The 14,103-nt window shown below is 52.6% G+C and overlaps 1 protein-coding gene across 1 annotated transcript in view; it reads right to left on the bottom strand.

Annotated features, from left to right (window-relative positions):
* The window catches only part of LOC147693207 (NACHT, LRR and PYD domains-containing protein 12-like), a 1,239,310-nt gene extending 1,233,789 nt beyond the window's left edge, over nt 1-5,521 (bottom strand). The window contains exon 1 of the mRNA XM_086933624.1: nt 3,827-5,521. Within this exon, the coding sequence (XP_086789750.1) occupies nt 3,827-5,482 (1,656 nt within the window). The 5' untranslated portion in view covers nt 5,483-5,521. The remainder of the gene's footprint in view (nt 1-3,826) is intronic.
* Nucleotides 5,522-14,103: the final 8,582 nt, after the last annotated feature.

The raw sequence follows: 14,103 nt of genomic DNA, 5'->3' as shown, positions 1-14,103 counted from the left end.
ACCCCTGCTGTGGCCCCTCTACCCCTGCTACGGTCCCTCTACCCCTGCTGCAGTCCCTCTACCCCTGCTGCGGTCCCCCTACCCCTGCTGCGGTCCCCCTACCCCTGCTGCGGCCCCTCTACCCCTGCTGCGGCCCCTCTACCCCTGCTGCGGCCCCTCTACCCCTGCTGCGGTCCCTCTACCCCTGCTGTAACCCTCTCTACCCCTGCTGCGGCCCCTCTACCCCTGCTGCGGTCCCTCTACCCCTGCTGCAGTCCCTCTACCCCTGCTGCGGTCCCTCTACCCCTGCTGCAGTCCCTCTACCCCTGCTGTAGTCCCCCTACCCCTGCTGCGGCCCCCCTACCCCTGCTGCGGCCCCTCTACCCCTGCTGGGGCCCCTCTACCCCTGCTGCGGCCCCTCTACCCCTGCTGCGGTCCCTCAACCCCTGCTGTAACCCTCTCTACCCCTGCTGCGGCCCCTCTACCCCTGCTGCAGTCCCTCTACCCCTGCTGCGGTGCCCCTACCCCTGCTGCGGTCCCCCTACCCCTGCTGCGGCCCCTCTACCCCTGCTGCGGTCCCTCTACCCCTGCTGTGGTCCCTCTACCCCTGCTGCAGTCCCTCTACCCCTGCTGCGGTCCCCCTACCCCTGCTGCGGTCCCCCTACCCCTGCTGCGGCCCCTCTACCCCTGCTGCGGCCCCTCTACCCCTGCTGCGGCCCCTCTACCCCTGCTGCGGTCCCTCTACCCCTGCTACGGTCCCTCTACCCTTGCTGCGGTCCCCCTACCCCTGTTGCGGCCCCTCTACCCCTGCTACGGTCCCTCTACCCCTGCTGCAGTCCCTCTACCCCTGCTGCGGTCCCCCTACCCCTGCTGCGGCCCCTCTACCCCTGCTGCGGTCCCTCTACCCCTGCTGTGGTCCCTCTACCCCTGCTGCAGTCCCTCTACCCCTGCTGCGGTCCCCCTACCCCTGCTGCGGCCCCTCTACCCCTGCTGCGGCCCCTCTACCCCTGCTGCGGTCCCTCTACCCCTGCTACGGTCCCTCTACCCCTGCTGCGGTCCCCCTACCCCTGCTGCGGTCCCTCTACCCCTGCTGTAACCCTCTCTACCCCTGCTGTAACCCTCTCTACCCCTGCTGCGGCCCCTCTACCCCTGCTACGGTCCCTCTACCCCTGCTGCAGACCCAATCCCTGCTGCGGTCCCTCTACCCCTGCTGCGGCCCCTCTACCCCTACTGCGGCCCCTCTACCCCTGCTGCGGCCCCTCTACCCCTGCTGCGGTCCCTCTACCCCTGCTGCAGTCCCTCTACCCCTGCTGCGGTCCCCCTACCCCTGCTGCGGTCCCCCTACCCCTGCTGCGGCCCCTCTACCCCTGCTGCGGTCCCTCTACCCCTGCTGCGGCCCCTCTACCCCTGCTGCTGCCCCTCTACCCCTGCTGCGGCCCCTCTACCCCTGCTGCGGCCCCTCTACCCCTGCTGCGGCCCCTCTACCCCTGCTGCGGCCCCTCTACCCCTGCTGCGGTCCCTCTACCCCTGCTGTAACCCTCTCTACCCCTGCTGCGGCCCCTCTACCCCTGCTGCGGTCCCTCTACCCCTGCTGCAGTCCCTCTACCCCTGCTGCAGTCCCCCTACCCCTGCTGCTGTCCCCCTACCCCTGCTGCGGCCCCTCTACCCCTGCTGGGGCCCCTCTACCCCTGCTGCGGCCCCTCTACCCCTGCTGCGGTCCCTCTACCCCTGCTGCAGTCCCTCTACCCCTGCTGTAGTCCCCCTACCCCTGCTGCGGCCCCCCTACCCCTGCTGCGGCCCCTCTACCCCTGCTGGGGCCCCTCTACCCCTGCTGCGGCCCCTCTACCCCTGCTGCGGTCCCTCAACCCCTGCTGTAACCCTCTCTACCCCTGCTGCGGCCCCTCTACCCCTGCTGCAGTCCCTCTACCCCTGCTGCGGTGCCCCTACCCCTGCTGCGGTCCCCCTACCCCTGCTGCGGCCCCTCTACCCCTGCTGCGGCCCCTCTACCCCTGCTGCGGTCCCTCTACCCCTGCTGTGGTCCCTCTACCCCTGCTGCAGTCCCTCTACCCCTGCTGCGGTCCCCCTACCCCTGCTGCGGTCCCCCTACCCCTGCTGCGGCCCCTCTACCCCTGCTGCGGCCCCTCTACCCCTGCTGCGGCCCCTCTACCCCTGCTGCGGTCCCTCTACCCCTGCAACGGTCCCTCTACCCTTGCTGCGGTCCCCCTACCCCTGCTGCGGCCCCTCTACCCCTGCTACGGTCCCTCTACCCCTGCTGCAGTCCCTCTACCCCTGCTGCGGTCCCCCTACCCCTGCTGCGGCCCCTCTACCCCTGCTGCGGTCCCTCTACCCCTGCTGTGGTCCCTCTACCCCTGCTGCAGTCCCTCTACCCCTGCTGCGGTCCCCCTACCCCTGCTGCGGCCCCTCTACCCCTGCTGCGGCCCCTCTACCCCTGCTGCGGTCCCTCTACCCCTGCTACGGTCCCTCTACCCCTGCTGCGGTCCCCCTACCCCTGCTGCGGTCCCTCTACCCCTGCTGTAACCCTCTCTACCCCTGCTGCGGCCCCTCTACCCCTGCTACGGTCCCTCTACCCCTGCTGCAGACCCAATCCCTGCTGCGGTCCCTCTACCCCTGCTGCGGCCCCTCTACCCCTACTGCGGCCCCTCTACCCCTGCTGCGGCCCCTCTACCCCTGCTGCGGTCCCTCTACCCCTGCTGCAGTCCCTCTACCCCTGCTGCGGTCCCCCTACCCCTGCTGCGGTCCCCCTACCCCTGCTGCGGCCCCTCTACCCCTGCTGCGGCCCCTCTACCCCTGCTGCGGTCCCTCTACCCCTGCTGCGGCCCCTCTACCCCTGCTGCGGCCCCTCTACCCCTGCTGCGGCCCCTCTACCCCTGCTGCGGTCCCTCTACCCCTGCTACGGTCCCTCTACCCTTGCTGCGGTCCCCCTACCCCTGCTGCGGCCCCTCTACCCCTGCTACGGTCCCTCTACCCCTGCTGCAGTCCCTCTACCCCTGCTGCGGTCCCCCTACCCCTGCTGCGGCCCCTCTACCCCTGCTGCGGTCCCTCTACCCCTGCTGTGGTCCCTCTACCCCTGCTGCAGTCCCTCTACCCCTGCTGCGGTCCCCCTACCCCTGCTGCGGCCCCTCTACCCCTGCTGCGGCCCCTCTACCCCTGCTACGGTCCCTCTACCCCTGCTGCGGTCCCCCTACCCCTGCTGCGGTCCCTCTACCCCTGCTGTAACCCTCTCTACCCCTGCTGCGGCCCCTCTACCCCTGCTACGGTCCCTCTACCCCTGCTGCGGTCCCTCTACCCCTGCTGCGGCCCCTCTACCCCTGCTGCGGCCCCTCTACCCCTGCTGCGGTCCCTCTACCCCTGCTGCGGCCCCTCTACCCCTGCTGCGGCCCCTCTACCCTTGCTGCGGTCCCTCTACCCCTACTGCGGTCCCTCTACCCTTGTTGCGGTCCCTCTCTACTCATGCTGCTCGACTAAGGTGTAATGTGATTTCCTGTGTTTTATGCTGCGAATCCCAGACCGGAAGCAAAATGTATGAAACTGAGAGACTTACGTAATTCTTGAACATTTCATTAAAAAAAAAAAAAGGCACGCCTTGGTGGTCGCACCTTTTCAGCAAATGTCTCTGCGCTATGGAACACCCTACCGCAAGTAATCCAGCAGGCCCCTTCTGAACCCTGCTTTAGGAAGCTGCTAAAGACTTGGCTCTTTTCCCAGCCTCGATAGGCCTTCCACTCCTGCCCCTGGACCTCTGTGGTACGCTCTTACAGCGCCGGGACACCTCCTTGTGAGGTAGCTGTTCGCGCTCTATAAATCACATTATTATTATTATTATTATTATTAAAAGCGGCTTCAGCGCTCGGACGTCCTCGGGCCTCAGTGGAATGTCCTGTAGATCGATGCTCTCGACTCCTGAATACTGTAAACAGAATGCGAAGGCTCTGAAGTCCATGGAACTCATCTGGCACCTCATCTCATTTTTTGTTATTCTTATCTCTTTCACACTCACAGCTTCTGTTTTCACAAACTCCTCATCTTGAGTCTCGTACAAACAGTGGTATAAGTCCATCTTGTGACTTGTGATCTTGTCTCCTCCTTGTTTTAGTTTTTCCCTGATCCATTTCTGTAGCGCAGGTTTGATTTCGGGTGAAACCTTCCACTGGAGTCTCCTGTTTATCTTTTCCAGTTTCTCTGTGTTGAGGAGGCCAAATAGAAAGCGCACGGTCAGCATCAAGTGATTGTTTCCCAGCTCTGTGTAATCCTTCAGTAAGCGGGTCACGGCTCGCTGCGGACTCTCTGTGTTCTCTGCGGCTGCTTCCTTATCTTCTAGTATGTAAAAGAGCGCAGCAAAAAACTCTTGAACACTCAAGTGGATGAAGCTGTAGAGGCTGAGCTTTTCCGTACATTCTTTAAAAATATTACTGTTCAGGAAGAGGGACTGTAGGGCCGGGATGTTTACACCATGATTAACTATGTCATGTTTTTCAAATAGGATTTTCTGCTGATAGACTCCTTCCTCAGCCAAGGCACACAGACTCTTCAAGTTACTGGTAATGTTTTGCTGCACAGAGTGTAAACTTTGCTGCTTTAACAAATTGAAAAGAAAAAGCAAGTAGACGGAAGTAATTGTTCTCAAATCACACAAAGAATCCTCCTTATCTCCCATCTGCTCCTTGATGACAGTGCAGACAATCCAGCACACGATGGGCACAAAACACATGGTGTAGAGAATTTCATTTTCTTTTACAATTCTGATAGCGTCTGCAGCTTGTATTTCATCTCCAAAGAACCTTGTAAAATATTCTTTCCTACCAGCTTCAGAAAACCCAAGAATCTCTGCGAGGCGTTCACGCTTCACACACTTTTCAAGGGCGTCCAAAGCAGTTGGCCTGGTGGTGATTATTATATATGACTTCGGAAGATAACTTTTCCTTATTAAACTGAAGATTGTTTTAGCCTCTTGAGATTTTTTATCAGGATCATCGTACAGCAAATCTTCAGGGATTTTAAGTTCATCGAAGCCGTCGATGATGAAGAGTGTCCTTTCGGGATTGGCTTCGATCTCACTCATGGACAGGCGCGGCCCCCCTTCAATGCTGGGTAAGATGAGGTCAGAGATCGGCCTCTGTGCACTCAGCTGGTTATATTCTCTGCAGTGGATGTAAAACACATATTCAAATCTGTCCTGGAAGAGTTTGCCCGATGCCCAGTCGAACATGATCTTTCGGGCAGTCATTGTCTTCCCGATCCCGGCCACTCCCTGGAGCACCACAGTCCTGGGGACGTGTCCATCCTTTTCAGGGGAAAATAAATCTTGGATGCTAGAGTATGAATCTGCAGCTCTTTCTTCCATAAGCTGTAGATGTCTCCTTCCACAAGATATTATTTCATGTTCTTTATCTTTCCTTTCACGGTAGTTCTTTAAAATGAGGAGCTTTGTATACCTTCCTTCTAAAGTCACACTTTCACCGATTCTACTGTCATTATCTTTCATTTCGCGGAATTCATCTTTAATATATTGCTTGTACTTCCTCTTGTGACCTGTTTAAAAATAGAGACAACATATGAAACATGGATTTACGAATAAAGTGTGAATTAACAGTGTTATAGTTTAAATTAACTGCACAGTCACAATGAACATAAAACACTTCAGATTTATTTGTAGTCACTGCTACATTTGGTTCTTGTTTGGTAAAATTGAAGAGACTAAGACATTACACAGTGACACGGCGAGATCTTAACATTGGGGATTTATTGTTGTCCTGAAATGACAGACTTTGGATTGAAATAAACAGGACAGGACGATCAAGGACATAACTCCCTGGAAAGAAGACTATTATAGGAAATGAAGGCTCCATTATAAATACATTTATTTCCTGAAAAGTCTATCAGCAAAAGAGAAACCTCACAGGCTCATCAAACAAGGAGGCCAAAATACTTTAAAAAAACAACACAGTTATCAGTTCTTTATCTTCCTTCCACAGATGTCCACAGCCCTCCAGTCCACGTGCGGCCACCCTGTAAATGCCGCGTCCTTCTCTACAATGTCAGTAATGAAAATTAAACCCCCGAAGCAGTCGTGTGGGAGACTCTACATTCATCGAGAGAATCAACATCGCTGATGGCAAGTGAGGATCACACGAGGAGCCGCTGGGGCCACAGTCCAGGGGTGGATCTCCACACACCACCAATGTCAAGGTAAATATTCAAATACAAGTGCCCTGGTAATGAGTGAGGCGTGCGCTGATCCTGGAAACTACCATTACTCCAGGCTGAGCCATTTATCAGAAACCGTATAAACCTGAAACTCTGAGATACCATGTGAAAACGGGGAATAACATGCAGAATCGCTGTTTTCAGCACCTCTTCCAACAAATCTGGCATTTTCACCATTCATTATTCCCTGTTAAATTTTGCCAGGATTATCCTTGTAAAATCTGTCAGCGGTAAGTTGTGGGGGTGCGGTATTTGCAACAAAAACTGACATTCCACTCCATGCATAAAACTCTTGTTTGTGAAGGGCTTGGGTTTTACCTTCAACTCATAATTAAAGCCATCAGGAGGGATCACTCGTACATTTTCATGCAGACTCCTAAATAAGCAAAAGACACAATTGAAGGACGGAATGCAGAACTTGTCAAGAGATCTAGGGTAAATCCATATATTTTTTGCTCACCACGCCACCCCAGTTATACTCAGCCATATGCAAATCAGTCTTGACCCTGTGCCTCATGGGAACAGTCCAGTCCAAACTGCCAAGCCAGGTCTTCACCAGGAAAGGAAATAAGCATCCAAGGACCAGTTTTGGCATTTCACCCCTCTTCAGCCAGGACAGCTTGATTACAGTGGCACAGTAAAAGAAAGTCTTTGGGAGGCTCACTAGCCAACGGGCAAGGAACCGGGAAGATGCGTCGAGCTAAAATGCAAAAGCGGGGCCCACGGGACACTCGTGGAGTGTGGGGCCTGTGCTTCAGTGCAAATAGTGCTCAGGGCTCGGGCATCAAGTACCCCAATGCACAACCTCGAGATGCCTCGGGAAGGGAGTGCAGCTTGAGGAACCAGAATCAAATCGGGCCTAGTAAAATCCAAAGTAGTTATTAGTAATTAGCGTGATGCACCTATTAGTTTGGTAGAAGGCAGTAGAACACCGGCAAACTCACACCCATAGTTGGATCAAGTTTGATGTAGGTTTTATGCAGTTATTTGCCCACTCACGCACACTTTAGGTTAACATGACTGGCGCCATTTTGTGGCCCAGTCTGCTTGCAATATTAGTGGAAAGTCATCTTTGCATACAGTGTGAGCCATTCTCTGTAGAAAAGGTCTGACAAATGTTGCAAACTGCTGCTTCTGCCCGTTAGGCCTGTCAAGGTTGTAGGTGGGGGTAGGCTGGATAAGCACATTCCACAAGATGCTCTGCGGACTCTCCTAGGACTGGCAGAAGGGAGTCAACCCCTCGACCTTGCTATAACGAGCTGAGCTAAACTGAGAGAGGCTTTGTGTTCCATATATGGTCTTTCCTTTGCACCAACCTTTACCAACTTGTATTTTTTCTTCTTAGGTAACGGTTTCGAAACGTAACAGTATATATGTGATCTGTTGATAGTGTGCCAGCAGTCTTCTCGGCGGACCTGAAGGGGTTAGGTCGCGAGAGGCTCCTCTGGCAGAGTTGTTTGTATAATAAACGATTGAACCTTCTACACTGCCAACTGACTGATTATTGGTAATTGGTATTGGGGCTATTTGTAAGTATAGCTCCATTGTGGGTGGTAATTATTTTTCGGTACTTCAGTTGGCGACTCCGCCGGGACTCCGTGTTGGGGTCGTCCCTCTGTAATCAGAAAGGAACGGGACATTGGGAAGGGTGATCCTGATCGGGGGAGGACCGACCGAAGTTCGAGGGTTGCTCCGCTCTCCCGATCGAGAGCCCCAGCTGCTATTGACCCCACGCCGGAGTCCTACGGGTGTAACCCGTGAACAGACCACATTGAGTCTGCAGGATTTGGCAGTGGAGAAGCTTGCAATCCAACCTGAGTGCACCAGGTGAGTGATTTGTTTTGTCTCGTGTTGGATATCCTTTGGATCTGAATTTGGTATTTGGTGGTTTTTATACAAAGGAGAACCCAGAAGGGGGTCTGACGGGGCATTATTGAGACTGCACGGGCGGACGCCCCTGTATTGCAATATTTTGGAGAATAATAGAGATTGGTACCAGACGCCTTGGTGTAACTTGTGGAAGTGTGCACCTGGCCGGATTGCTCTCGGAAACGTTGACAGCTGAGATTGGGTAGCACTCGGACAGATCTGGAGCGGCGCATGGAAAAGCGGGCTCAGCCAGAATAGCCCGAGAGGTAAACCATGAAGGCTGCCGAATGGTCTGTAGGTCGATCTGTGGTTCAAAACCTGTGTGGCTATCTCTAGGCAGTCTAAGGACAAGACTGTTTGATTTTGATGGTTGATTTTGGGTCCTTCTTTTGAATTCGGAAAATACATGGGTTCTCCATAGGTGGGAGTCGACGGGCTCCACCTTTTGTTTGGAATACTTTGTTCGTCATTTATGTTGATGTAAAGATTATTTGTTGGTTTACTATTTGTGTATGACTGAATTTGATTGTAAAACATGGCCATGTGTGTGAGAGTGTTGTAAGTAACATTTTTTTCTCTCCAGCTAGCAACAATTAGAACATATAAAGAAAGGCAATGTCGTGTTTTAGTAAGTGTTAGACCTGTCAGCAATAGGGTGGTCTTTCCCTATTTTTTTTCGCCCTTGCCTCATTTTTTCCCACCTTCTTTTTGTTGGCCCTTAGGTCTTCGGGCACCTTTTCATGGCTAATCCATGTTAGGGTGCAGGTGCTCTCTACTACAAACATGGCTGCCACTGGCCCCTGCTACTGAAGCGTGGTCTTTTAGTGTAGCACCCTAGTTGCCAGGAGCTGGCTGGGTCCCCATACATTGTTGCAATGCCAGCCTACCATCCCCTGTCCATAGGTAGAATGGGGAAGCTCCTGGAACCTTCCAGAAGGAAGGCGGAGCTGATTTTTGCAGCCTTAGAGAGTGGTCACCTGACCTGGGCATACTTAAGCAAGGGAGGGAACATTTTTAGTCAGTTGGGGCATCACTGACCTGGGGAACCCACGCAGGAGATTTAGGCGGGAGGGCCTAGTCAGGAACTTATGCCACTGGGGGTGACAGGATTTAGGTGCTGCCTCTTAAGCTGAGTGAGGTATCCTAGACTAGCCCCCTGATCTGGCCCAGCGGTAGGGAACCCCAGGGTCCATCTTCAGTGACCTGAGGAAATTTATCCAGCCTCCAACTCAAGCGCCCCCCTTTTCTTCAAGAAACCAACTCATAAGGGCGTAGAACCATCCAAGCGCCGAGAAGACTACTTGCCTTTAACCAGAGACTGCTGGGGGATCGACCAGGTACTGGACTGTGCTGCCCTGCGCACTCCCTGTCTCCATCTGGGCCTATTTTGCCCTGCCTGTCTCCCCCTGACTGACTTGCTCTGATTTACATCCTGCCTGCATACTTGCTGCATGATTTGAAAAGCGCTGTAATTAGTCCCCTTTTCAAGCGCTGGGTCAAAGACTGCCTGAATTCAGAAGCGCTCCCCTGCTGCGCCTCTCCAGGAGTGCTGAAAACCCCCCTCAGGTGCGATCCCCGTCAAGCACTGTGAGCCCTTCAAGTGCCTACCTGCCGCGCCTCGTGAAGCACCAAGATTGCTCTTCGGCTGTTCCCGTGTGCCAGGAGAGGGCCACCGGAATTCTCCTTAGGCCTCGTCAGGCCTCAAGTGTCCCGCCTTCCGGCCCCGGCGCTTTGGTGTGGCCCGCGCCAGCATTGTGCCCCCCTCGGCGGCCCCCGGATACTAGGAGAGGGCCGCCGCTCACTGCGCACTAGGCCTGAAGCCAGGCTACCCACATTATGTGAGCAGGAGCGCCCCCGCGTCATCGGCCGCGCCCCCGCCCAAGCTGCACAGCCATTGGCCGCCTCCGCCGAGCCCTTCTAGCAAGGCCCGGGGCCCGAGGGAAGCTGTGTCTCGTTGCGGAGGGGGGCCGTGGAGCAGAAGAGCACCCTCCGATTTGCCCCCACATTGTGCTGCCTCGCCCCTGGCGCCGGTGCTCTGCATCAGCTCCCTGCACCGCGCCGGGCCGCGTGAGGCCCCCGGTCGGGCAGAAGCCCGCCCGCCTCCCTTGAGTCCACGCAAGGGCCCCGTAGGGTCGAAGATCACAGGTAACCCCAGGGGAGGTGGGCGGAAGGCCGGTCAAGGCCCCAAGTTCGCCCCTCCCCCGGGGAGAATGGAGACTGGGCACTCCTGTTGGCCCCAATGAGCCTCCTGTGACTGGGAGGCCGGGTACAAACTGTTAAACTACACGGGCCCATTGACGGAGCCATTCTGTAAATATGTAAATTGATACTTGTATCGCGCACTACTCACCTGCAAGGGTCTCAAGGCGCTTGTACGAATACCGCTGTGGAACCCATCCTGGCTTTCCCTGTGAGGCGTCCACTCCTGGGCACCCCCAAAGTGGAGGCCAGGCATCCTTAGCGTTGTGGGGGCCGTTGTGGAGATTAAGCAAACTATTGCCTAGAGTTGCAGAGTGGGACCCCATGATTGGAATAGGCACCGAGGCGAGAATTATCAGGTCCGTGGAATTTTTGAGCCCAAGACCCGCCGAGGCGGGGAATTGAACCCTGGTCCCGGGCTAGACCTCTGCATCCGGGTCTGCCGCTCTAATCATTGAGTGTGAGTTATGACGGGTTTACAAACCCATCTAGTCGCGCACTGTTCACTTGGTGTGGTACACCTTCTAAATTTTTGAAAACATTCTACTGAACGCTATACCATATAACAGTTTCTTGTTTTAATACTTGATTCACTTTTTCTTATAGTTTACTGTACATTCTTCAGTCAATATTAGTTAATTCATCATATCAACAAATACATCATGTGATTCTCCATTACTTTTGATTGTTCATCTACAATATACATTTCATTGTATTTTAACAACACAGTTACAGTATTCTACCCAATGCATTTCGGTACTCCATGGTACCTTCATCAGGGGCCAGGCTGAAAAAATAAATAATAAGAAAGTGTAAATATGATGTTGTTTTGGGGACGCCCATGAGTGTAATGTAATTGGTATTCTAACTCATACCTGTGTGGGTGATTTACTGCGCCTAGGGGCTGACAACAAAAATATGTGTTTATGTTCAATGTATCCAAAACTGATATACGACTGTACAACAAAAAGATCTACGAGACTGTGGATACTAAGGCTTACCGCATTCCTTTGCTGTGTTAACTGTCGATAAACTGCCAGAATGAAATAATAATGATAATGAGCTCACTCATCTTATAACTAATATTAGTTGCTACTAATATTTTGTTATAACATAAACATCGTATCTCCCCAAGATACCTGAAAAGCTGCCCGAGTGTTTCTATTCCCGGCCAAATATATATGGCTTATGTTACAATGATCTGCGTGCCAAATGTTCGTACACTGGATGATACCGCTATAAGATGTGCACGTACCTCAACACTTCAATATCCGATCTAAAAAATAAATGAAAGCAACGCTGTGCCTGCCTTCCACTTATTTCAACGTTAGGGTACTCGGACTGCTGATAAATCCAAGCATACTCCGTAATTACCTGTACTAGTCGTCCTGCCCGCTCACTTGTTACCGGTGTTGTCTCAGCTCAATTCAAAGTCGCTGCCATTACCAATCTGTTTATACCATACTGTTGTCACTACCGCGTCTTAAACATCAAGAGCGGACTATTAAGAAATGCTCATATCTTAATACTGGCGTTCCACGTTGCCATCTTGGACTGGGACAAATCATCGCCTAATGCTCTTAGAAATTGCAGCTGATGCGGCTTATGTTTGTACACCTACGTGAAGCTCACCCAGCTTGCTCTCGTTAATGTAATACTAGGCATCTCGCGTATACCCGATAATACATTGGAATACTCACACTCCTTTTAAAGATTACGATAATACGGTACTAGCACTAGAACACCTCGTGCCCTCTCTGTTACGCGAGAACGATCTGCTTATCTTACGACACGTGTTTTCAACCTTGCTGGTGACAATTTAAAGGTTACTATTAATGAGGTGTGTTTTATGATGTGTTATTATGTTGTGTGTGAAGATGGTGTTCGATAATCCCCTATGTGCTTCAGTGGTCATAGCTCAATTACTGATTTGTTATGTCGTGTTGCCCAGGATGAAATACCAGGTACATCATACATAAGTGCAGTAGAAAACACGCTATCTTAAATGGATACTGCACACATTAAAACTGATTAGATGTATTTGACACATCAGTGTTTAGAGATAACATAAAAGATGCTTCTAAGTCATGATGATATAAACAATAGGCTGTAATTACAACACTACATATTACCAAAAGCTGTTAACTCAAGATCGTTGTTAGAGACACTATGACATGTTATTATGTTCAACCCTGCTTTGGGTGCTTTAAATATCCTGTGTGATTGTTTTTAAAGGTAACATGATAGGTCATACCGATCATTAAGACCAATAGGGGTCATGGTATTTAGATGTTTTATCCAGTATAATTCATGTGATAACAGTCTTTGGTGATTATCTATTCCTGGACGTATGACTGCTGTCTCAATGATGAGAAAACAAATTTGTGAGATGGTGTGTTTTGCATCTCTCCAATGCGTGACTAATGGTGATGATAGGTTAAAATTACGTATCCTGCTCTTATGCTCTGTCAGTCTGATTTTCAACTTCCGTTCAGTTTTACCAACATACATCATGCCACAGGGGCATTTAATTCCATACACTACGTGCTGTGTATTGCAATCACTTGTGTGTCTGAGTTTGATTTGTGCTCCCATTGTAGGGTGTGTGAATGAACTTCCCAGAATGACATTGTTACAATTTGTACAGTTCTGACAGCGTACTGTTCCTTTATAAGATGTTTCTCGGTGTGTTACTTGTTTCCGATTTAGTATTTGTCTTAAATGTTGTCCTCTGGTATAGGCATGCATTGGTTTTTCCAAGAAAATGTCATTAAATTCAGGTTCTGGGGACAGCAGTTCCCACCTTCGATTTATTATGCCTTTAATAGTTTTTGACTGTGTGGTATATTTGGTAACAAAGACCATTTTGTTGCTGGTTGCTGGTGGGGACCCTTTTTTGTGAAGAACCCTACCTGGATGTTGCCGGTTGTCGCCTAATCACCAAGGAAGACGCCAACTTCTCTTGCAGCCTCCCCGTGTCCCAGGAGGGATTGACCGCCCTTTCGCTTTTTAACAACTTGCAGCACCCGCTTCGCGGGTGCCGCTGCGCGGTGTGTGGCGTGGGGTCGAGGCTGCTGGAGTGCTCGTGAGCCAGCGGAAGGAGGAGGGACCATCGTGAGGCAACTGAGGGCGCGCGCTGCAGGGACTCTCTAGACCAGGAGTCCCTGCGCTGCACAGGTGTGCACGGCCGCGCCCCCAGTAAGACACGCCCCCCGGCTGCAACGCCCCCCTTTATGAACAGCGATCTACCGCTCAGCGGGACGCGAGCGGGACGCCGAGCGAAGCCCGGGCAAAGGGCGGGCCCTCTGTGGCCCTCAGAGGCCAGAAGAGGCTGGGCTGGGCCACTCCCCTAAAGTCATCCAAAGGCACTACCCACACCAGGTAATTACCTGTGCCCTATCCAACGTAGTCAAGTCAATCTATCATCTCTGCACCCTCTTTCTTTAGACTATGAGGAAGACTGCTAAGAAGCCCAAGATGCCCACATTAAGATCAAGCACAAAACCTAAATCTAAAGTGGACCCCCCTCAAACACTACCAACACTAACTGTCATCGATAAGATGCTTAAACAAACTATAGGGGCGGTATCCAATGCCATCGCTAACACGGAGAGAAGGATGTCTCTACCACCCGTAACTATCGTCCAAGACACTCAGGAAATTCTTATCAATTCATCTGCAGTTTCCCTAGACTCGGCAGATGACCCTGACACTAGACTGGCCATTACCCCCTCTTCTTTCGTCGATCTTCCATGCGCCCAGGCACCCGCCGAAAGTAGTAGGGAGCGCACGGATTTACTAATAAATAACAACAAGAGGAAACTAAATACT

The sequence above is a fragment of the Lissotriton vulgaris genome, chromosome 8 (assembly GCF_964263255.1).
Source record: "Lissotriton vulgaris chromosome 8, aLisVul1.2, whole genome shotgun sequence".
Taxonomy (NCBI): Eukaryota; Metazoa; Chordata; class Amphibia; order Caudata; family Salamandridae; genus Lissotriton; species Lissotriton vulgaris.
This window is presented reverse-complemented; position numbering and strand designations above follow the sequence as displayed.